Source organism: Mizuhopecten yessoensis, unplaced genomic scaffold (assembly GCF_002113885.1).
Source record: "Mizuhopecten yessoensis strain PY_sf001 unplaced genomic scaffold, ASM211388v2 scaffold7021, whole genome shotgun sequence".
NCBI lineage: Eukaryota > Metazoa > Mollusca > Bivalvia > Pectinida > Pectinidae > Mizuhopecten > Mizuhopecten yessoensis.
In genome coordinates, this window is record NW_018406841.1 from 352,131 (window position 1) to 377,253 (window position 25,123).

The window sequence follows — 25,123 nt, forward strand, 5'->3', positions numbered from 1 at the left end:
ATGTTATTTTGTCTGATCATAACTATTCATAAAGATCCAATACATTTGGTTGCCTATAAAGGACACTGGCCTTTTATCTGACAACAGGAATAAAATGGTTTTCTAACTTAAACAAAAATTTGAAAAAGTAAATGTAAATTAGTTTTTTTCGTCTTATTGTAAAAAAACGTGATGTTTTGTCAGAGGACAAAGTACATTTTCCTATTGTTAATGATGTAATGTTTCATCTGAGTGTTTTAGAATACTGTTTTTCTGACTAAAGGCCTAGAGATAAAGTTCTTTATTTCATACTATCCTTTGTAAAACTCTCGGTGACCTATTCATTTAATCAGACCATGGGTGACCTCAAAATCTTTTACTGGAGTTAGCTTCCTTAACTCTGCCTACATAACTGTGGGAGGTAGCTACATTCCCAGCTCCTTCGGCTCGTCCATACAGGCTCTTATACAGATGCATGGACCAATCAGGGAGGTGCCTGTCGCTCAACTTATTGAAATCGTAAGTAATGATAGAAATTATCAAAAAAAAAAAAGGAAATTCAATAATTCTATGATTATGTTGTGACATTTAGTTTTTATACCCCAAGCAATGATGCCCGAGAGAATACTTGAATCAACTTGTCTGACTGACTGCTGCATCCTTGAAACTCCAGGGGTAACGCTCATTTACGCTCTCTGCAACCCTAGAATTTGTCATGTCCAAATCAAAATTGCAACTCCACATTCTTGATATATAGAAATTTATTCTATAGATACCCATAGCTAGAATTCAACATCTAATGTTATAAGATTGCATGCCAGGAAACTGAACATACTTTAAATTAAGTGAACTGCAACATGGTTCATGCCATGAAATTTTTTCTCACAGTTCATTTTTAATTTCCTTAATCAAGCCAGGCAAGTAGCCAAATACACATTTGTATGGTAACAGCAAATGATGTTACATGTTTTGAGAGTGACTTTTGAAATCATTTGTGAAGAAAGTTTAATATTTATTCAGACATGTTATAATCATAACTGCCTCTCCATTTTTTAGGTCCTTTCTTCTATAACATTAAGCAAACTGCATGATAAATGGCATTATAATATTTTAAAAGTAGTTATTTTAGCACATTCACACATAATCAAATTTTAATATTGAGCGCAATGATGAATTGGTACGACCACAAAATATGTAATGGAGAACAACATACGTGAACTTCGATTGGTGCATCGATAATTTAGCACAATATTTAAAATGCGAAAAGCACTAAAACAAGACTGCCCCTAAAGGATGTATTTTGACAGTAACTTAATTCAATAAAAGGCACATTCATTGTTAGAAAATTGACATCACAAAAGTATTCGGTGTAGAAGAAGATGAGAAAAAGAAACCTCATTGTGATTGAGCGAACCGAAAACATTATTTCTTGAAAAAGTGGAATAAAAATGTTGGTTACACAATTATCCGCACGGAGATCCAACGCCCTGGTCTGCGGTCTGTCTGGTCTGTTTGGTTCTGATGACGGTTAAGGCCTAGCCTACCGAAACATGTCGACAATAAAACGCCTACCGTAAAGGAATCATTGGTGTAGATGCACCTTCATTTACTTAATTGAATTTATTCTTTCCTGTTCACATTTCAGCTTTGAGATGCAGATGTGATTTTCTGTTGATAGGAACAGCCTGGGAGTTTAGAGAAGCGTGACCTCACAGCTTCGGGTGGACGCCTGTACGCCATACCAAAGGAAATATGGAGACTTGTGGATCATATATGGAAAGTTGGTAAAATGGAGGTTCGTACATATATGAAAATTTGAGGAAAAACAGGAAGATAAATGTTGATGTGGAAATAATATGATTAAAATTTTAAAATATTGATATCAGGTGTGTTTCTTTTGTAGTCACAAAAAATATCATTAAATGTTAATATTGATATTGTTGAAATATTCAACATGATTACTTCGTGTATATATGAAGTAATCCCGTGCTGATTGGCTAAGAATTGTGTCTTGTGGTGCATGTCATTTAAAGTCCCATCAACGACACAGCTTTCTAGTAAGTTATCTAAGGATTGCCTTGTTTGCTATATATATGTTGCTATTGGTAAATGTTGATCTAGTTACATTGTATATTTTGGTTGTTACAGCCTGGACTGTTTGAGAGATCTGGTCTACAGACAGACGTTTGTAAGATTCGGGACTGTCTCGACACGGGAGTTCCCGACACCATACGTATCCTTTAAATAGCTCTGAACCCTTTCTGGGAAAAGTACTGTGACGTTTATAACTACTATTTTAAGCTCAAGTCATTTCAATATGGTAAGCTGGTCCCAAATTCCTACAAAAATTTTACGGTTAATGAATGTGGCAGATTTTTAATCTAGCTTCCAGCTAGAGGGAATTTCATTTTAGCTCAGTGGTAGAGCATCCGACAAAGAACCTAGGGATCACGGGTTCGATCTCCGGTGGAAGCGCACTGCTCTCTTTCCTGTTACAAATGGTGTCTGTTGCCCTCCCAGGGACAGGGAGCTAGAACCTGGGTTGTGGTGTTCGAGGGCGAACATATTTAAAAAAGGGGAGTAGTGTGGCAGATTTTAATTGTGCATAGGATTACGGTCGCTTTCTAGCTTCGAGCTAGATGGAGTTTTCCTTTAGCTAAGTGGTAAAGTGTCTGACTAGGGAGTATGGAATCACGGGTTCGATCCCCGGTGGAAGCACACTATTCTCTTTCCTGTTACATAAATTAATATATGAATGACCTTGACCTTGATAACAGCGGGCAGTATCCACTCAATAGCTGCTACTTTGTTGCTGTTCCTCAAGTGCCTCCCAGAGTCTGTGATCCCTTGTAGCGTGTACCATCGCTGTGTGGAGTGTTCACGCAACTACATGTTATGTAAACAGGTCAGTATAGACAGAACTTTCTTTTATACAGGTGTCCTCAATTAACAGGTGTCCATAAGTATACAGGTATTTTGATATGTAGATCTAGCAACCTCTGTTCCTTAACCAATAAGAGAGCTAGATCTACACTGAACTATACTAAGTAACCTATTAGGTACATTGTGTATACATCACCTATTGATAGGCGAAACGTCCCGTAGTTATGAACGAGAAAATAAAGTTAACCATTTTGTCACTTCATTGTACAGGTAAACAATATACAAATTACTGTCTTAACCCTTTCACCACTGTAGACCATAATGGACTCATCCCAATAAATGCATGGAAGAGTCCACTAAAGTTACCTAGGGGTGAAAGGGTTAGTCATAGCTTGGCAAAGGGACCAGTTGGTATTGAAACATTACAACACCTATGATGCGTACATCGTTTGTGTATGAGGTAAAACTTTGATACATACATATCTCCAAGCTGATGATCTTATTAATAATAATAATACGAGGTTCTTATATACCGCTTTATCACAACCTAGTTCGTAGGTCGTCTCAAAGCAGTTCACAAATTATTATCCGTGGTTATAGGGCCTTTGCACCCAGCCAATATCTTTCTCAACTGCTTGGGGAGCATACAGCTGGTGCTGCCATTTCGGCGCTCACAGCTAGCATTCTACACATACCCATTTACAGCTGAGTAGACTTGAGCAAGCAGAGTAAAGTATCTTGCTCAAAGATACAACGCAGTGCCCTGACGAGAGTCACTCTCGCAACCCTTAGGTCACGAGCCCCGCGTCCTACTACTAGACTACCGTGCCTCCTTAAAGGTGTTTCTAGATATTTTATAAAAACAGGTCAAAAAAGAGAGACCAATTTCTTGTTCCAATAAAGTAATGAAAATTTCATATTTTGTCAATCATTAGGAAGAGCTTTGGAGAGGCTAAAAGCTGAATACTGTTTTGAAGTTTTTTCACTGTTTACACTTGATTGTTCGACATGATTTCAGCCATTCGGAAGAAAAATGGTTTGAACACATGGTTGAGCATGAGGATTGTTTTTTGAATATGGGCCCTATTTTTTGCCTCGCAGCAACAAAGTAGCAGAAGTAAGATTAAGGTGTTGCTTTTCCGGCGACGTCAACATTAAGTATTTTCCGTTTGAGTTAGTTTCACTTAAAGTATCAGTGCTAGACCAACCAAACTTGGACCATAGATGCATCTTAGGTAGTTCATCACAACCCATGCATTTGTTAGTTTCTTAAAAACTTCAAGTGCTAGACCAACTCTGGTACTCTGGTTTTCTTTCACCACCAAAACCTGACACGTCCTTAAATGACCATAGCTGCTAATAGGATGTTAAACACAAACAAACCAAATGTCCATGCTAGACATTTTATTTTTAATACAGTATTGATTATAGAATGTATGGCCTTTATATACAGGTATTCATTATAGACAAGTGTTGTCATATACAGGTAATAGAAAGAGATGTTATTATAGGCAAGCAGCATTGGTATATGTCTTACTTTAATGGCCTGTAGTATATATAGTAAGGGAAATAAGTCTGGTTGGAGTATTAAGTGTTCTGTTGACAGACACAACTGGGATGTAAGGGGGATAACTCTCGTAGCACCACAGACCCTGCAATTTGAAACTGACATTCTACTACTTGTTCAATAAAAGGAAAATAATGTGTTCTAGCTAGCTGTGTTTGTTATTATATCCTAAACGCATGGCAGTGAGGTCCTCAAAATTAACTGACATAGGATTTACCTAGGATTATGTACTTTCATGTAACCTGGATTTACCTCAAAATTAAAAAAAAATAAAAAAATATCTGTTTGATATGATGGAGACAATCAAAATGGTACATCGATCACTTTCCAAGGTTGGGTGACATACCATATGGTTTGTATATTTCATATTAAAGCTTAAGATCCAAATAGCTAAAAATTAAAAGTTGAAAGAGTAATTGACAGGGATAAACGATCAGGCCAACATTAAGACTGTCTCTGTTGTTATTGACCGACCAACCACTTTGTAGTTTGGGTCGGTAGATATTGGAATAAATTTTTGATACCTTTCGTTAAAAGTTTATGAAATGACTTCTGATAATTTTTAAGCAAAATGTACACGAATAAGTTTAAAGTTGTTTGCAGACCAGTTAAAACTATGTGTACAGAGCATGATATATCTTCTGCATACTTCTCGCTTCTAATCCAATGTCTGTGACCCTAAACACTCCGATGGAATCTGCAGTATCAATCCAGACTTTAATGGCCTGTTTTAACTAGAGTTGATACTACAACATGTCTGCTCTAGTCTCACAATAATATTTTAACCAATCCTTTCGTCATTTTACTGAAGGAATCTTATGATATTGTTACACATCCGTCTTTGACACCTTCATCCTCTCACAGAATGACTGATGAGCAGACTAATCGATCATGATTGAATTTCAAACTTTTTTTTACAACAATTGCAAAACATGTCCTATCAACTTTTAATAATCCTTTTTGTTGGCCTGAATGTTAGTGAATGGGGGGCTCTTATTGTGGGAGGAAACCTGAGTACCTGAAAAAAACATGTGTTCCAACAGGTGATCCCATACCTTTTCACATCCGATCCAGGAATTGAACCCCGGTCGATCGTCTTAATGAAATGTGAGTGCGCTATGCATTGCGCCACCGGACCATGATCAGGATGTGGGCATGACTGCCGCAATCTGTCACTACCAAACTACAGTGTATTAAATTCCTATATAAAAATCACATTGTGTGCATGTGGTGATTACAGTTATCAATTCAATTGCATTTTCAGAGGTTACTGTACTTCTTAACTTACGAAAATGAAACAGGCTTTATATATTATTATGTATCTATGTTTGGATAATTAGAAAAATTACATACTTTTTAAACCAATGAAAATATTAACTTTTCAGCATGTTTGAATCCAGATAATTTTATTTTCTTAAGACCAATATCATTATTATTTTTTCAGGTTCACCTTGGTCAATATTACTTTTTCAGGTTCATATCACATCATGTTCACCACCACAGAAATCCATAATTGTAATTATCTGGCATAAAAACTTGTTTTGTTGAATTCTCAGAAGGTCTAGCTCAAAGCCTATATAGACTTCTCTTCGGGACATGTTCTCAGTGTAATGTGACTAGGTGGAATAAATTAAACCCCAAAAAGCTGAAAGGTTTTTAATAAGAGGGTAGTTACGTGTGGTTTTCTGCCATGTAGCGTAGTGGATAGCACACTCGCCTGCCACCAAGTCAGCCAGGGTTTGATCAGACTTGAAAAGATATTGGGTCACTTATACCTGACTACAGGGGTTTTCTCCAGGTACTCCGGTTTCCTCTCCATCTTTAAGACCCAATGCACACTTGTTTCCTAATTTTTGTTAAATGGATAAAGTTTCTATTTGAATCAATTTATATCATGACTTCTTTGTGATACGTTGAATGTGCCTATGTCATATTTTGGATGATATTTAGCACATTGGACATGACGTCCCATGTAACAACAATGAATATGACATCAAGATGGCAATGTAGAAGACCAAGCAAAGGGTGGGATTTTTTTATTTTTTTTTAAATATTTGAATTTTTTGATGTGATTAAATGAATCTAACATTTCAAAATTTAAAACTATATGCAAGCTCACACAAATTTAAAAAAAAAAACAAAAAAAAATTGAAGAAAAAGTGAAAAATTGTGTTGGAAGAATTCATTCTGAATTGATGTAATTATTAATTGAATTCAGAATTCAGATTAAATCATCAGTACATCTGAAAATACGACTGATTTCGTTCGAATCCCTAGTTTTATTGGGAAGTTGATATTAAGGTTCTATGGCAGTATATTGATCTAAAGTTAAACTTGGATACCACATATATCCTATTTATCTTAACATTTTTCCGTGTGCTGATTGATTTAGACGTTACGTCAGCTTTGGCTCACATTTAGTCCACTTCCACATTTTGAGACGTAAAACTTTCATCCCGTCAAAGTTTTGACCTCTGACCTTTTAAACCAAATTTGCACAGTGTTGAATTAACCCACAAATACTTTCCAGTACTGCTAACTATTTTTAAAAACATTGATCTTCTTTCCTTTGGCATTCATTGTCAATATGAATGCCAACTGAAAATGACAAATTCCATGAAGCGTGCCAGCACATCATGCTGTATTTGTATTTATTTTCAGTTGGTGTTTATTGGTTCTTTGATTTTAATTTTCAGTCCTGTGTAGATTTTGTCATCTTGATAAACAGGAAAATGGTTCAAATATTATTTCGTTGAAAATACACTGTATTCCGGGGAAATTTTCACCAAGTCAAGCTTGCGCCATTCGCCTATGAAATCAAGTTTTGCTTGTGTTAATTTTGCAATTCACATGTACATATAATAACTATTTTCATTATACTGTTGTCTCGTATTCGCTGTATCGAAAATTTCTCCTTCATCACGGCGGACAAAAAAGGCAAAAATTAAACTGTAGCGAAAATATCTCGAAAATTGTTTTACAGATAGCACTCCTTCTGTAGAAGAAGATTGATTTGACCTTCAGACCGGAACAAGTACTTTTATATCGAAGTTTATTTTCAGAAAGATTAATTATTATTTGATTAAGAACTCATTCCCGGAGCACAGTGAAGTGAAAAAATATTGCTCATGTAATTATTAAGTGAACTTTTAACCTGATGAATAGTCTGGGAAGATTGGCAGTGAAGGATGACGAATGAGAACTGGGCACAAACCCTATCCCTGCATTTCCCCGTCGTCTTGTGTATATTTGATTCTTGTAACAGCTAAATTGTGGCTGAATGATTTATGAGAAAGATATCACCGTGTGTATTGATCATAAAAAAACACATTTCGAAAAAAACAGAGCTATTACTGAAAACACTACATAAAAAAGAAGATGATGAAAAACCCATTTTCCTTGCTCGTGGAAAAATTGAAGCCCACTCAAGTGCAAGTACCTAAGATATATGAGATTTTTTATTTTTTGGTATTAAGCATTTTCTGACTATAATATAGAGCAGTATATAAGCATTTGGAATCAATAAGATACCCAAGCGCCAGGAAAAAATATAGAAATTGACTCATATCCTTCATGTATCACAGGGTCTGTCTGTATGTCAATGTAATATCACCATTAACATAGATTCTCTACTGACATCTATTGTAACATCATAATTAAGTAACTGGAGATTACGTATTAAATTGGAAAAGAAAGACAAAAACAGTGCTAGGTATTCTTTTTCTCTCTTTACTCTGTGACAGAAATCATTGTCTTATTTCGCAAAATTATCGTCTGATTTCATCAACTCACTGAATTATGTTAAATTGTTGTCAATCGCAACAAACTCAGGATAAGTTGAATCTTATTTATTCCCAATAAATAAGATTCAACTTACCCTGAGCTTGTTGCGATTGACTCCTACGCTTATTTTCCTATTCTTCAATCGCCCTGCATACTGGTTGGTATCCAGGCAAGGGATAACGGAACCTACCGAATCTAAACTACAATAATCGAAGTTAAATTGTTGTATCAAATGATACAATGTAATAGTGTTAAGATAAGTAATCATCTTTACCAGTGAGCAGCTTAATAGAGTTATACAGTAATTATAGATTATCACACTGTGTTTTCATGGCTGTTGTCGTGAGAACAATTTTCTCATCGTGAACACGTGAATGAAATAGAGAAGCCACTGCAGGTGGAGTTGAGATTTTTATCCTCATGCAAGCGATGAGAAAATTGTTTGAGCGACAAACCAGGAAAATATTGTGTGATAAACAACTGTTCATCAGATCTATATACTACTACCTAATATGTTTCTCCATTCATAAAAAGTCTATTAAACTCTGTATTTTACAAACAACTTCTAGCTATAGGCTCAATAATTAATCCTCAGTAAAAAAAAAAAAAAGGAGATTGGCATTGAGGAATACCATGAATCTTGAAAATATATACCAGTAGATTTTTTTTTTTAAAACAAGCTTATTGTCATTGGCTTTTCCAAATGCATAATTACGCTAAAAATATTGTTGCTGTACTCATAATTTTTTTTCGTAATTTTATATTTATTTGTTTATGACGCAATATTTTCTTAAGCAGATCTCTTTTATGTAGATACTATTTCCAGTCCAGCACGTCACCTGGCACAAGCAGACGTTCTTTTTTAAGAAAATACATTCCCAAATGAGAAAATCTATCATCAAGTTCTTCTCAAGTCGTTTTCAATTTCTGCTTGAGTATTCTCATACTGACAAACCATGATAATGAATTAATCATGCTGCTGGTAGGTGGTATAAAGTAGTATATAAATGATAAACCATGTTATAAACACCACCTGTCAATCAACACCACCTGTCTATTAAATATTAGACCACCAGTCTTAAAAGAACACCTCTCTACAAATACTACCTCTCTCCAAACACATAGAAATTCTAAACCCAACATTTCTATGAGCACTACCTGTTTACAAACACCACCCGACTTTAACAAATGGCAACAGCTATCTTACAGAAAACACCTGTTTATAAGCATCACCTTTCTATAAAGACCACCTGTCTCCAATCGCCACTTTACCATAAGCACCACCTTTTTACAACAGCCTGTGTTCCTTTATAACTACCATCTCAGGGTCAAATAGTGTTTTCTATAAAACAGTCTGTCTATGAAGACCACCTGTCTATAAAGACCACCTGTGTGTAAAGACCACATGTTTATAAAGACCACATGTCTATAAATTCCACCTGTCTATAAAGACCACCTGTCTGAAGTCCACCTGTCTACAAAGTCCACCTGTCTATGAATACCACCTGTCTATAAAGACCACCTGTCTATAAAGTCCACCTGTCTATAAAACAGTATGTCTATGAAGTCCACATGTCTATAAAGTCCACCTGTCTATGATGATCACCTGTCTATAAAGACCACCTGTCTATAAAACAGTGTATATGAAGACCACCTGTCTATAAACAGTCTGTCTATGAAGACCGCCTGTCTATAAAGACCACCTGTGTGTAAAGACCACATGTTTATAAAGACCACATGTCTATAAATTCCACCTGCCTATAAAGACCACCTGTCTATAAAGTCCACCTGTCTGAAGTCCACCTGTCTACAAAGTCGCCCTGTCTATGAATACCGCCTGTCTATAAAGACCACATGTCTATAAAGTCCACCTGTCTATAAAACAGTCTGTCTATGAAGTCCACCTGTATATAACGACCACCTGTCTATGAAGTCCACCTGTCTATAAAGTCCACCTGTCTATGAAGATCACCTGTCTATAAAGACCACCTGTCTATAAAACAGTGTATATGAAGACCACCTGTCTATAAAACAGTCTGTCTTTACAGACTTCCTGTCTATAAAGGCCAACTGTCTGTACAGACCACCTGTCTATAAAGACTACCTGTCTATAAAGACCACCTGCCACATTAACCCAGCATTGGTAACATATGCAAAGAAATTCTGAATGCTTTTGTGAAAATTTGCTTGTAAGATTATGATATTTATTCAGCGATAAGCCAATGCCTGGAAATAAGCCCATCCTTATCCGTTGCATTTCAATACATTTCAGTAAAATACATTTCAGTAGAAATGCCAACAAATGCTATTTCATTGTCCTGTTATAAAGCCTCTCCCCTTACTTTGAGCCAGTAATTATGTGTTGGCCCCGTGGGCTTACAGCAGGATAAATATGTATACACATTTAATTTGGTATAAATTTGTTGATATTCTGCATGTTTTATTGAGTTTCTCCCAGTAGCCTTTGTTCCTAGGAGTGTTCGAGTCGGAGAGACAGCTAACACCTGGCGGTGTTTGTGATGCCATTCGTCTCCGGCCCTTAAAGACCACCCGTCCCTGCCGATTACGGTTAGGGTTTATCATATCGTATGTGACAAAATGTCTCTATCTTGTTTCCTATGTTGTAGGTGATAGCGCAAATCCCAGAGTGCCACAGAAACGTGTTCCGGTATTTATGTGCGTTTCTCCGAGAACTTCTCTCCCACACCAGCCATAACAACTTAGACGTGAAGCTGCTAGGTTCGTATGATTTATTCGGCACCGTCACGTAGATTTTGCTTTCATTTTATTGTCGGAAAAAAAGTGACATAATTTGAACAAGGTAACCATCAAGAGAAACTGGGCTACACTGAACAGAATTCCGTCGAGGATTGAAATCATACCAGGAAATTCCAATTTTTGTATTTAGATTTATTTATTGCGCTGTGTATAGTGTATATATTAACAGATTTGGAATGAAAAAATATTATGACACTGGGAAGTCTGTGAAAGGAAACAATAGATTTTGAAAAGAATTGCCAAGTGAAAATCCCTGGATGGAACCGAAGAGAGCTAGGCTATTGTAAACCTAGAGAACAAATACATTATCATGTTGTTACTGACACTTCAGGCTTAAGTGTTCTGTGGTATCCGATATCTCCTGTCAGAAATTCTCATTTTTAAGAGAAATTTCCTTATTTGGTTTAAAATACTTATTTTTGGGGTGATTTAAAGTATTTTAGCGATGAAAAATACTAACTTTTTTGTTGACAAGATTCTATTTAACTTGATACATGTATATTCTTATAAACTTTTTCATCTTTTTTGTGTCGCCTGCAACGCGAGCCGACAAATATAGGCATTACTTTGTACCTCGAAATCTTGTCCAGTATATACTAGACAACAGGGAAGGGAGTACCCAAAACCTTGTGCAGTATATATACTAGACAACAGGGAAGGGAGTACCCAAAACCTTGTCCAGTATATACTAGACAACAGGGAAGGGAGTACCCAAAACCTTGTCCAGTATATATTATACAAAATTTACCAGTCTCCCTTGAAACTCCCTCATTCAAGTCCAAACTCACACAAACTCTAAATCTACACCCTGTGGTCAAATGATCTCCAGTATTTACTGCAGGGTGTGTGTAATAATCGCAACAGGTGTGTCTGAATCAAATGAATTCTTTTTGGAGTTATTTTGATACATAACAAGGGAAAGACAAATTGAGCAAAGCAGTTTCAGTCGCGTTTCACACACTTTCCCCCTCATTGGAAAATTAATGTGGAATGAGGGAGATCTCCCTCATTGGAGGTTTCAGAGGTTGACACCTACGTATTAAAGATCCGTCAGCAGGCCAAATCAAACTGCGTCATCTCTGATTTTGGCCGATTTAGTCTTTTTAACTTTTCTAACACACTTGTATGTAAATTCTGCCAAAGTTTGTCTGTTTGTGTTGTTATTTGGACTGTGAAAATCCAGAGAAAAGAAGGATTTAAGATAGAGAGTCCAAAAGAGGAAGCAAATGAAATACTGTGTAAATTTATAAGGACAAGACATTTAACACCTCCAAGTAGAATGCTGAGTTCAGCAAGAAAACATAATTTTTCATGCTGGGATGAATACAAATCTACACCAAATATCTGTTAAAATGATTCTTTAGATAGTTACAAATTTTATAGACACGCCAGCAGTTTTTAGCTGTGGTGTCTACAACCTGGTTGCATTTCTCTCGGACAAGTCTTGGCTGACTCGCCATGTGGTGTTGCGGTTTGTTAGAGAGACATTGCAGAGCTGTGTATAAGGCTGCTGTGTAAGGCCCTGACAGCACCCGCCATGACAGGAAAGGTAGTCGGTAAATAGTTGGGGGGCTGACAGCCATCAACTTACCCGCAATTAATATTGGCATACATCTCTTTTAGTTAACATAATCATAGGCAGCAGTAGGCAGGGTATAAGTAGCTGTCAGCTTTGTTTATATACTTGTTATTTCCGTGTCGGTTGTTGTGGCTATTTCAAATTGATCGCCTCGTAGGGTCGCAGCGGGAGGCTGCATTCGACCCGTTTCTTTCGTACAGATATGAAATAGATGTGCTGTCAATTGAGGTCTGTTTTGTTTCTCGGACATTGTCTGCGGCCGGACAATGGTCCATCAAAAAACCGTCATCAGACAGAGCCGTCTTAGCTTTTGTGTCTTTAAACACCCTTAACTATGTAAGGCTTATGTCTGCAATAGTTGTACTTTGTGACACTGTTATATAATTTAATCTTGCTGGTAACAAGCATTTTGATTGGCTTAAAAAATTATGTTATCAGCCCATAACGTAAAAAATGACGTCACCGTTTGTAACGCCGCTTTTGATTGGCTGATACAGCGGCGTAACAATTTCTAAGAGAAGAGAGGCCATCAATAAGAGTGCATTTCCACAGGGATTGTGTAAAGTAGATTAAATTATAAGGATTAACTTGAATATATTTTTTATGTTATGGAGCTATAACACAAAAAAACGGAGTGTACTGACTCATCATAAAACGCTTCGCGGTTTAATTAGAGTACACTCCGTTTTTTTGTGTTATATCTCCATAACATAAAAAAAATATTCAAGTTAATCCTTAAATACTTTTGGTCTATTAAGAGAGTGACCTTAATGTTACAGTTATGGACACATAGTGTGTAATTACATAAAAATGTGAAAAAAAAGTTGAAAAGGCATTGAACAAAATAGCTATTACTAGATTTAACACAATTTGATAAATGAGATTTGTGTTCTAGTGCTAAAATTCATCTAGAGCTAGATCATTAATATATAGCTATTAAATGGTATCTGATCATGTTTAGATATTTCATGCATTTTTTTTTTCTTCACCCCTATATGTTATTAGCCTGAAATAAGGGCACTAATAACCAACCCACATACACACGGTGTCATATTCTTTGTTTGATCATGAACAAATACACTTCAAAAATATTCTCAGCTCTGTTTTAATCATTACAGAAACCTTGACAATATAAACACCTCTAAAACACTCATCAAAATGTCAGCATGTAAATCACTTCTGTATTTTGTACTGTAGTTGTTTGACAGAATCGTGTATTCATGCAGCCTCTATATCTGATATTGTGTTAAGGCACAGACTTGTCACAATCCTTGCACCTTGGCTTGTTTGCGGTTTTAATCTCAACATGAAGAACATGAACTCTTAATTCTGACTCGGAAAATAGAAAATAATTAAACTAAAGATATTTATTTTTGCTTAGGCAATACATACGTAGGAAAAACAGATATGGAGTTTAAGTAACAAAACAACAGTTTAGATTAACTATCAATATTTTATTGTTACTAATGAGAACGACATAAATTGAGGGCAAATTTCACCAACTAATTACACGATTTTCTCGCAATAGACATTGATTTGTTACAGCCCCGAGGTATTGACTTTGATGATGTTCGATGCTTGTTTGACTGACTTTTGATATGCACAGTCGTGAATAAAAGGTGAAGTTTTGTTGATTAGGAAGTAATGAAGTGTTGTGTGTTTTTGCTCCCCGTCATAATAACGACGAGAGCTGCCATGCGGGGCTGTCGGTCAGAATTTCCATACGATCTCACTTAATCCCGCTGATCAATCGGGTTAGCCATCAACAGGCCTCCTGCTGCTGACCATACTACCAGGAATGGCCAGCGGTCATTTTAGCGGTCACTCCAACGGTCACTCCTGTCAAAGTCCCTACGGCTCAGTGGAGATCAATAAGTTAACACACGAAGTGTCATGCTGGCTGTGTTTTGCCTTCTATCATCTTTCTAGATTTTTTTGAAGACCTATTTCACTGAGAAAATTCATTAACCTTACTTTTGAAGTACAATACATATATTTACATTTATGGTAAGCAACTAACTTATAAATTTTGAAAGTATTAACTCCTTCACCCCTTAAATTATATAATGAACTATTCCAACCTTTAAATTGGAAGAGTTAAAATGTTTGTCAGGGGTGAATAGGTTGATAGATGTCTGTTTTAGAGGACTTGATGATCCCTAGTGGTGGACGATTCAGTAATTTTCTGAATTCATTTTTTTGTGGAAAATAATATTTCAGGCAATTTAAGTAAAAATATTATTTAAATGTTTTTAAATCAGAGTGGTACTAGATGTCTATAGTTCTTCACTAATCATTCTCTCTCTGTGCATACTTTCAATATTGTCATTATAAGTGATGAGGAAAATGGTGTTTTGAAAAAATTTAAATTCGGTAAAAAAATTACAGTGCCTGTCTGTTCACCCACCCAACGCAAATATGTATAAATTGGTTAATTCACAAAAGACGACGCTACAATTTTCACTAAAACATTTTGACTGTATTAGATCTTACGGTGCAGAATGAAAGTACAGTAGTAGTAGTATGTGAAGTTGCGGATCATCAATCTATTGATGACATCATGATTATTAAAGGGGCGTAATTACTTAGAAATAAGTGCAATGTACTAAGCATTGGTACTTAAAACAGACATTAAAATCTGTATAATTTCCCTCGATTTCGCTCGCTTTGAACTGGCTTGGTTTTCGTAGAGAGTGCGTATAAAGAGATTTGATTAAGTCTTTGTTGCATTCAGCAATTTTGCCGGCTTTTTGATGAATTTCAATACCACTCACGGGAGATTTGTTCCTAATACAGCGTAACAAGTTGATGGAGATTTTAAGTTCGTCCATGCAGTGTAAAACACAGTAACACTTCAGATAAAAAAATAAGTAAATCATCTTTTTGAATTTTCAATTCAAACTGGATTTGACTTTACACAGATTCCTGTGTTGTTTGTTCATGTGTTCTGTGTCTTTGTTCCTTGCTTGGCACTAACTGTCAAAGTTTTTTGTTCTTGAAGAAAACGCCCCCTGGTGAATAGAATCTGCTGACTTTCTTTCGTTGTTACATGTAATGGCAGGTCTAAAATTCAGCACACTATTCTCATGAAAAATATTTCTTTTATTTTTTTACTTAACCATTTTGCAACAGTTTAGATGTATATTTAGAAATATTTAATAAGCGGAAGTAAACTTGTAGTTTCATATTTGTAGATGTGTGAGAAATGTGTTTAGTCAAAGATGCTTTGTTATTAATGGGCGATAAATTTCTGTTCCTCAGTTTTATGATTTCGTCCATGGTGTAACTCGGACAAATCTAGATTTCAACAGATGTGTTAAGAATGTCTAATGCCTAATGTCTAATGCCTATAAAGATTTTGTTATCATTAATTGTCAGCTAGGTTAAGACTGAAACTGTGGGTTTTATTTATTATTCTGCGGGGGCCAAGTGGTTAAGGCGTTTGACAATCTGTTACCCACGTACTAACCCTCCACCACTGGGTCGCGGGTTCGAGGCCTACGTGGGGCAGTTACCAGGTACTAGCCGCAGGTCCTGGTTTATCTCCAGGAATTCAGCTTTTCTCCACCACCAAAACCTGGCACATCCTAAAATGACCATAGCTGTTAATAGGACGTAAAACACAAACAAACCCAACATACAAACAAATCTTTATTCCGCAGTGTCAGCACTTAAAGATCTCAAGCTATTGGCTGTTTGGTTCATTAGATTTTCAGGCCCAAAGAGCAAATGGTCACAAATGGGCATTTTCCTTTATAATGTTTGAAGCTATAAAATTGTATTAGAACAAGTCTTACATTAGAAGAGGACGAGGTATTTCAGAGGGGGAGGGGGGGGGGAGAATATTTCGTCTGTTCATCATTTTTTCGTTAGAATATCAGAAGATTGATGCTAACGCCTCGTGAAGAAATGTTCACCGTCACTCTCATCACCCCTTAGATGGCCATAATTTGACCACAGACGTCGAGCCAAATGTGACAATGTATATGCTAATTGGAATTTTCTCCAATTTCTTGTGGCCAGTATATATATATATATGTGTGTGTGTGAGTGTGTTGGTTGGGGTTGTCTTAGGTAGCTGGTCTCTGTCCGTTAATTTACTCAGCAGTATATAGTGTCGGGCCTGGGCCGTCCACACACACACACACCACTAAACAGATCCCACGGAATCATTGATTTATGCATCAGCAGAACATGAAACAAATTGAATTTGAGAAGCAATTCTCTGTCATGCTGTGTCCAAATTACCAGCTATAAATCAGTGCTAAAGTCTCACAAATCACAAAATATTGCCAAGACACATTAGATTTTCCAGAAAAGGCTTCCAATTAAAAAAGGGTGATAGTTCACTTTCATATTTTTTATTGCTCTCATGTTATTTCTTACATATACAGAAGATAGGCTGAAGATACGGGTGATATGATGAGCTTTACTTAACGATGTTCTATAGCTGTGGGATCTGAAGTGTTTCTTATACCGAAGGACAAAATAACAACTAATATCTCCGTCTGTCTTACCATACTGGAACATTTCTGTCTGGCTAGATTTAGACGTCTCTATCTGAATAGTTGAGACATCTCTGTCTAAACTACTGGAACATATCTGTATAAACTACTGGTACATCTCTGTTTGAATTACTTTGTCTCTGTCTGAATAACTTGGACATCTGTCTGAATTACAGCAACATCTCTGTCTGAATTACTGGGACATCTCTGTCTGAATTACTAGGACATCTCTGTCTGAACCTCTGGGACATCTGTCTGAACTACTGGGACAGCTGTCTGAACTACTGGGACATCTCTGTCTGAACTACTAGGACATCTCTGTCTAAAATACTGGGACATCTCTGTCTGAACTACTAGGACATCTCTGTCTAAAATACTGGGACATCTCTGTCTGAACTACTGGGACATCTCTGTCTGAACTACTGGGTCATCTCTGTCTGAATTACTAGGACATCTCTGTCTGAACCTCTGGGACATCTGTCTGAACTACTGGGACATCTCTGTCTGAACTACTGGGACAGCTGTCTGAACTACTGGGACATCTCTGTCTGAACTATTGGGACATCTCTGTCTGAACAACTGGGACATCTCTGTCTGAACTACTAGGACATCTCTGTCTGAACTACTGGGACATCTCTGTCTGAACTACTGGGACATCTGTCTGAACTACTGGGTCGTCTCTGTCTGAACTACTAGGACATCTCTGTCTGAACTACTGGGACATCTCTGTCTGAACTACTGGGACAGCTGTCTGAACAACTGGGACATCTCTGTCTGAACTACTAGGACATCTCTGTCTGAATTACTGGGACATCTCTGTCTAAACTACTGGAACATCTGTCTGAACTACTGGGACATCTCTGTCTGAACTAGCTACTTGGACATTTTGTTTTTCTAAACTTTGATCAGACAAATCCAGAGTCGAAATTCCCTTCTAGGTTGAAATATCTACCTGCTATATCTTACCCAGAAGGGGGTTGAAGATTATATTCCCCTTAAGCTGTTTAAATATGAGTTTCCTTTTAAGAAATAGACACTACTAAGACTGACCTGAGGGGCAGTTACACCATGATGGTAATTTTAGTTGAACCAACCTGACTTTTCATAACATTTGAGGATCTTAACTTTGACTTTCTGTATATGTATATAAATAAAAATACTGAAAATATTTCACAATAAATTGACTTTTGTGAGGTCTGTCAGAGTAAAAGGTAAATTTTAATTGAAAAATTCTGTGTTATGAAAAAATGGAAAACTAATTTTAATCTCAAGAGCTGAATGGGGGAAAATCCAAAAGAATTCCAATTAATAAATGAAATGTACTTTTCTCAAATTTAGGAAGTTTTGTTATTCACAAAAGCCACACCCAATGTAATGTCTCTGAAAAACATTAAAAGATTATTTTTTATTTTTGTGTACAAATTTTAAAAACCCTTATATAAAATGAATACCCTCAGCTGGATTTTGTGACGGGAGCCACATGCGGTGCAGGAAACACTTACCTTTACCAGTGGCTTCCTGATGAATAGGTTTTGTCTCCAATACTTAGTGTGTTGGATCATGCAGTGGCTCCATCGTATATGGATGTCCTCACATAATCTTATTAGGTTTTGTGAGATTTTTGCTTTCTGCAAAACCATAAACAAAGAATGACGTCTTTGCTTTTATTTTTGATGTTTCTTCAGTTCATGTTGTTGGGTTTTGATGTTAAATTTGACTATTCTGGTGTTCCTGTGTGTCGACATTGCGGTATATTTTTTATTTTATATTATAATAATTTGAGGTTCTTATGTAACGCTTCATCACAACCTAGTTCGTAGGTCGTCTCAAAGTGGTCCACAAATTATTATCCGTGGTTGCAGGGCCTTTGCAACCAGCCAATATCTTTCTCAACTCCCTGGGGAGCATACAGCTGGTGCTGCCATTTCAGCGCTCACATTGCTAGCATTCAACAATTACAGCACTGCCCGACCACGTACTCATTTACAGCTGAGTAGACTGGAACAAGCGGATTAAAGTATCTTGTTCAACGATACAACACAGTGTCCTGATGGGACTCGAACTTGCAATCCTTCGGTCATGAGCCTGGCCTCCTACTACTAGACTAACGTGCCTAATTCTTATTTTTTGGAAGTTATGTTTATTGCCACATTTGCTGTTGATTCATAAATTCAAAAATCATAAAATTGCAATTTAACACCAATCGTGCTGCTTATAGTGAATGCAAAGTGTTTGTAGCTCAGCTAGCTTTGGTTCAATTGTGTAATATGCTTCTATAGCTATAATGTGGTGTGTCTCCCCAGATATCAACAGTAACATATCTTGAACAAAACCCCAGGGTAGCAGTGTGTTGAAAATATCAACTCGCTGGTAATGCTGACAAATTGTGTTATATAGTATTTTCTAAAGTAATATAACCATGAAATTTTATATTTCATTTTTTTATTGTTGCTTTTACGTAGAAATATTAGAAAGAATTGATTTTATGAGTTGTCTCTTGACTGTGAGTTTAAACCTTAGTGGAGTGTTTATGGTCACACAAGGACCCGTTCATTCGTTTGAAGTTCTTACGGGCCATTACAGAGAGCATTAAATGTTGATGTTGGTTAAGTCAGTCGGCTCAGGTTGGTGAGATTTTTGAGATGTGATATTCAAGTGTAATAAAGTTACTGCGAACAAAGAAAAAAAATTCCAGTTTAAATTTCTAAGTGGTTGAGAAATTCAGTTAACTCTCCAGGTCCCTAGTTTTGTAGTCAATAAGTACATATATGGAAAGACAACAGAGGAAGAATATGAAAGCAAACCAATCTATGGGAACTTCATGCCCAAGTCAATTCTTTCCAAGTTTTACAGAGAAAAATCTGTGCAAAGCCTGTGGACAGTCGGTCAGCTAAAAGGCAGACGACATGGTATTGTTTAACTCATTCACCCCTTAAATTTCATAATGAACTATTCCAACGTTTTAATTGGAAGAGTTCAAATGTCTTCAGGGGTGAAAGAGTTTATGATACACTGTTAACACATTTAGGACACATGGACAGACAGGATGAGAGAACTGATGATGCTATATATATATGTGGTAGAAGGACAATAAAAAAACAGCGTGACGGAATATCTTCAGGCATCATGATAATGGCCATGGATATTGTGTGATCTGTAACAATATTCCAAGTCTCCAATCGGGGGTGGGGGGGGGGGGGGGAGCATTTAAAGACACAAAAAAAATAGAAATACAATCAATGTCAAGATGGCATAAATGAATGATAAATATGGAAGAAATAGTTTAAGCCATCAGCATGTTTCTTTAAATAATTCCGAATGCATTGCCTGATCGGATGCACAAATATCTCGGGCGTAATTTCCTCTGCGCTAAATTGATTTAGCCAAATTTGTTAAGACCTTGTCAGCTACGGTTTCCGACATGAACAGGTTATCACATTAATTCAGTGGTAAATCAGCCACTGTAATTATCTTAAACATTCTGTTTTAGTATCCGAAAAATAGGTGTTTTCAGGTGTTAATATACCTTTAGCTCATTTTTCTTCGTTATAAACTAAAGAAAGCAGTGTGGGTGCAACCTGTGTAGCTATCAGGCTTGTGCTGTTTTTTCGGAGAATTTCGTTAAAAATTGAACGGAATGGATCACATTTTCATGAAGAAGTGCTATCTTGGTGGAAAAAATAGCATGACGGCATAGTTTTTAAGAATCTAATTTGTGAAATTCTTTTTTTTTCGCTTTCACAGATATTTCTTGCTAAATCTGAATCTCTGAAATGCCTCGAAAAAGTGGATTGCAATCAGTGTCGAAGGAGTGCTTTAATCAAGGCTTTGTATAGGTTTAATGGCGACAGAGGGGATTGGGTGAATGCTACACGCATCAAAGCCCCAAATGAAATGATCAATTTGCTTCTATTGAAAGATCAAATGAAGAAGTTTAACATCCTGTTGAATGTCGCTGCCTCCCGAGTTAAATTAAATTGTTCTTAAGAGATACTTGAGTGGATGTAACAATAGAAAATTTACTCTCAATGTTTTTTTAAATAGCAAAACAAAATTAAGTTTGTTGAAGATCTTTAACAAATTACTCTCGATAGAAAGTTGACTTCGAAACAAATTTCCTCAGCTCCTAGCTGTGGTTGTGTTAGAAGCATTAGAAAATCCTTGGAACATGTATGTTCGGAGAAACATTACAGCAAGTAATCTTCAGTACAATGTAATGTAAGAATTATCCTAAATTAACAACATTTTAAGACTCGTATTAATCTTGGTTAACTTTGAGGTCTTCATCCATTTGTTTTTATAATCTTTCGTAAATCACAATTGGTAAAAACAATTGTCTGCAGTACATATCACTATGAAAACATGTCTCATTACAAATTTCTATGTTATCTGTGTCCAGACCCCTAAAGGGGAAACGACTGTAAGGGCTTGATGACCATTTATAAATCATAATCATAATCCTGCTATTAGTCCAATAACTTTGATTTAGAATAACAGTTGGCTGAAATACCAGATTGTGCACAGGTTTTTAAAGGAATAATTTGCAGTTTGCATGTAAAATCTGTTATCACTATTTATGCATGATTTGCCATAATTTGAGATGGATCTCGCGCATGAAACCGTCATCCTGGTACAAAATACTAGCCGTTTCCTACCGACTCCGCGAGGGAAAATTTCTTTTTGAGCTCATTTGGTAGAGCGTAAGACTTAAGTTGCTCTTTACTAATTAAGCTACCCAGTCCTAAAGCAGTTTGTTTGCTCAGTCTGACTACAGTTATATCCTTTTTTTCTCACTCACCCCTGAAATTTCATAATGAACTATTCCAACCTTTGAAATGGAAGAGTTCAAAATTGTTTTCAGGGGTGATTGAGTTAAGGGATCTTACTGTATGTATGAAACAAATATTGTGGAACTCTCTAGAGTTTTGCCTTCAATGAGACAGGCATCCTTAACTCATTCACCCCTGAAATTTCATCATGAACCATTCCAACCTTTGAATTGGAAAAGCGCTAGTTCAAATGTGTCTTGAGGGGTGAATGAGTTAAGATAAACTCTAGAGTCTGTTACCAGTGCACTGTCCTTGAGGTAAATTGCAGAGGACACCATTTCAATGAGGTGATGCATGCTCCATCAGTTATTACTGCTCAGTTACTGCGAATACTCCCAGACAGATTGAGAAATTCCACAGCTATGCTGTAATTCTAATCTATCTCAGGGGGGATATATCGTTCAATTTGGAATGGGTTGGAGTTCAGACTTGTCGAGAGAGCTGCCGTTCTTGAAGAATGTTTAGTTTTCAAGAAGGCCTGAGATAAATTCAATTTAATTTTTCTTCTTTGAAAGTAAATTCCCACATGATTTATTATTATATTAGTTTCGGACCTTCTCTTTTACATTTATGTTTAGTTTAAACTTTCTTTTATTGCAGTTCAAGCATGTTATTACAATGAACAGAAAAGACAAAGGGAAATAGGAACAAGTGTCGCAGACACTTATGTAAACCTATCACCAAGTATACTAAACAGCAATCTGCCAGTTTTAAGAATATAATTCTGTACAACTAGAAATATGAACTTATTTTCAGCCAATGAAAACGAATCATCTCCAAATAATAATAACTCCAAAGTAATATTATGGGGCAAACATTGTAGGTAGCGTCTTCTTATTTGATCGTACCTGTTACATTCCAATAACAAATGTTTATGTTTGACCTATATAGTCATTCTGAATCAATAAGCAACAAAAATTGAGATTTCACTTGTTTCCTCCTTGAAAGCAGAGTTCTGAGTGAAGTTGAAACGATAATAATATCAAGGAATGTAAAAAATTATATTTGTCAAATTTACATTTTGATTAGCCCTTTCACCACTGTAGACCATAATGGACTCATCCAGATCAATGCATGGTAGAGTCTACTAAAGTTACATAGGGGTGAAAGAGTTAAGAAGAATGAGGGGGGATAACTTGAATCCATGATAACAATAATTTCTAAATCCAAAATCAAAGATGGCAGCCAAGACCACCATCTTTAAAACTTGATTTTTTAACTTATACTTCGACAATTTTGGTTAAAATTTGAAAAGGAATGTTATCAGTGGCCCTGAAGAAATTTTTTTGAGAGTCGATATTGAAATCAATGATGGCTGCTCAGAATGGCCATGAAAAAAACGTGACATTTTTCAAATTGGTCTATTTTGAACTTTTAACTGCTGTTATTGTCTTAATTTACCAGATTTTAACGTTTTGTTATTTTTTTAGGTTGGTTAAAAATTTATTAAAGTATATATCTTCATATATCAGATGGGAATCTTTATTTTTTCTTCATTTTTTTCTCTATCTCTCCTACATATTACAGATTTTTAAACTTGAATAAGTGATAAGACTCGGTGTAATCTTGGTACTACATAATATAGCTGGAAACCTTATAAACTATATCTTAAATTTTTAATGTATAATTATATAAAGCTCTTAATTTAAATTGAACCTGTGTATTCCAACAACCTGTCCATTCAGAACAAAAAGAGTTCAGATCAAGCTTGCGATATCCAGTTTAGAAAGGTTTTAGTATATGATTAGTAAGAATAAATAAAAAGTCTTGCTGCAGTCAAAATGTAAAAGCAATTTAACAATCAGGATCGTCATCTTCTTGATTTATGATAGTTATATACATGTACTCAGCTAATTGGAAGATGATTAAGTTGCATGCCAAAGCAGTTTGCAATTCTGAGTAAGATTTAAACTACAATGTATTGTAATTGTGGTTGTTTTCAGGAGAACAGTTGTGTCCCACAACCAGAACCCTTGTTATCTCATAAAATAAAATTTAAAAAAAATAGCCTTGGAATGGATTCAATTGTGAAACATCATAATGTGATTTGTGTGTCATGTCGGAACTGACATGTAAGCTCTGTGGCCATGGAAACGGCCCAGTTGACACTAACGACATTACGCTGTTTAAAACTATTGTAGAATACTTGATTTTTGAGATTATGATAAAAAAAAATGCAAACACTTCACAGAGCTCTTGATCTGTCGCATCCACATAGCCTCCGAGCGTCTGTTAGGAATACGGTGTTATCTACTTAAGGTTGCATGCATTATGTTTACTGCATCATATTATGTACCTTCTCTTCAGAAGAGTTTCGCACTTAGAAAACTGTAAAACAGTTTTCATAAAATCTTGTTTAAAGTGACGAAAGATACAGGGTTAGACAATTGCAACAGCTATCTAGGGTCAGTCGACTATGGGAAGTCTCAGAGCTGTACTGGCTGGCTCAAGCTTCCGGAGTCTCGAAGGATAGTGTAGGTCCCATGGCTCAAAGCTGTAGGCTTCATGGCATAAAGTTGAAGGTGTCCTAGCTAAAATCTGTATGTCCCTAAATAACTCATGTCCCTAATAACTCATGTCCCTAATAACTCATAACTCATGTCCCTAATAACTCATGCTTGCAGTGACTCAAAGATGTTGATCTATGGCTGTCTCATAGCTATGAGATTAGGTCTTGTGCATCAAATCTGCAGTTCATTAGCAGCCAAAGGTCCAGTGACTCAAAGCTGAAGGTTCCTGGCTAAAGCTGTTGGTTGCTTGCATCAAACATCTTGTGTCTCAAAGCTGTAGGTCCTAGGCTGTCTCAAACCTTTATATTAAATCTGTGCATCAAATTTGAAGTTCTGAAGCTCAAAGTTTACCTAAGTGCTGTGTCTTGATGTTCTAAGTTCCGGCCTGAAAGCAGTGTCAGACACGTTTGCATTAAATGAGCTTAACTCATTCACCCCTGAACACACATTTAAACTCCTCCAATTCAAAGGTTGGAATAGTTCATTATGATATTTCAGGGGTGAATGAGTTAAACTACATGCAGTGATGTTTTTTACCAAAGCAACTTAGAAAATTTGAGTATAACCACCTTATTAAGGTATACTATTGGATCTATACAAATATATTGGAATTTCACAACTGCAAGAATTTATATTAATTAATAAAAAAAAAAAAAAAAAATGTGTTCTCATGTTTTGAAGCATTAGTTACCTATCTGAAGTGTATAACA

General features: G+C 36.2%; 1 protein-coding gene across 1 annotated transcript in view; it reads left to right on the plus strand.

The window, feature by feature from the left end:
- LOC110452975 (inositol polyphosphate 5-phosphatase OCRL-1-like) overlaps positions 1-25,123 on the plus strand; it is a 61,960-nt gene that overhangs the window by 28,908 nt on the left and 7,929 nt on the right. The window contains exons 21-25 of the mRNA XM_021501758.1: positions 388-498; positions 1,658-1,774; positions 2,128-2,212; positions 2,757-2,884; positions 10,840-10,951. Of these exons, the coding sequence (XP_021357433.1) occupies positions 388-498; positions 1,658-1,774; positions 2,128-2,212; positions 2,757-2,884; positions 10,840-10,951 (553 nt within the window). The remainder of the gene's footprint in view (positions 1-387; positions 499-1,657; positions 1,775-2,127; positions 2,213-2,756; positions 2,885-10,839; positions 10,952-25,123) is intronic.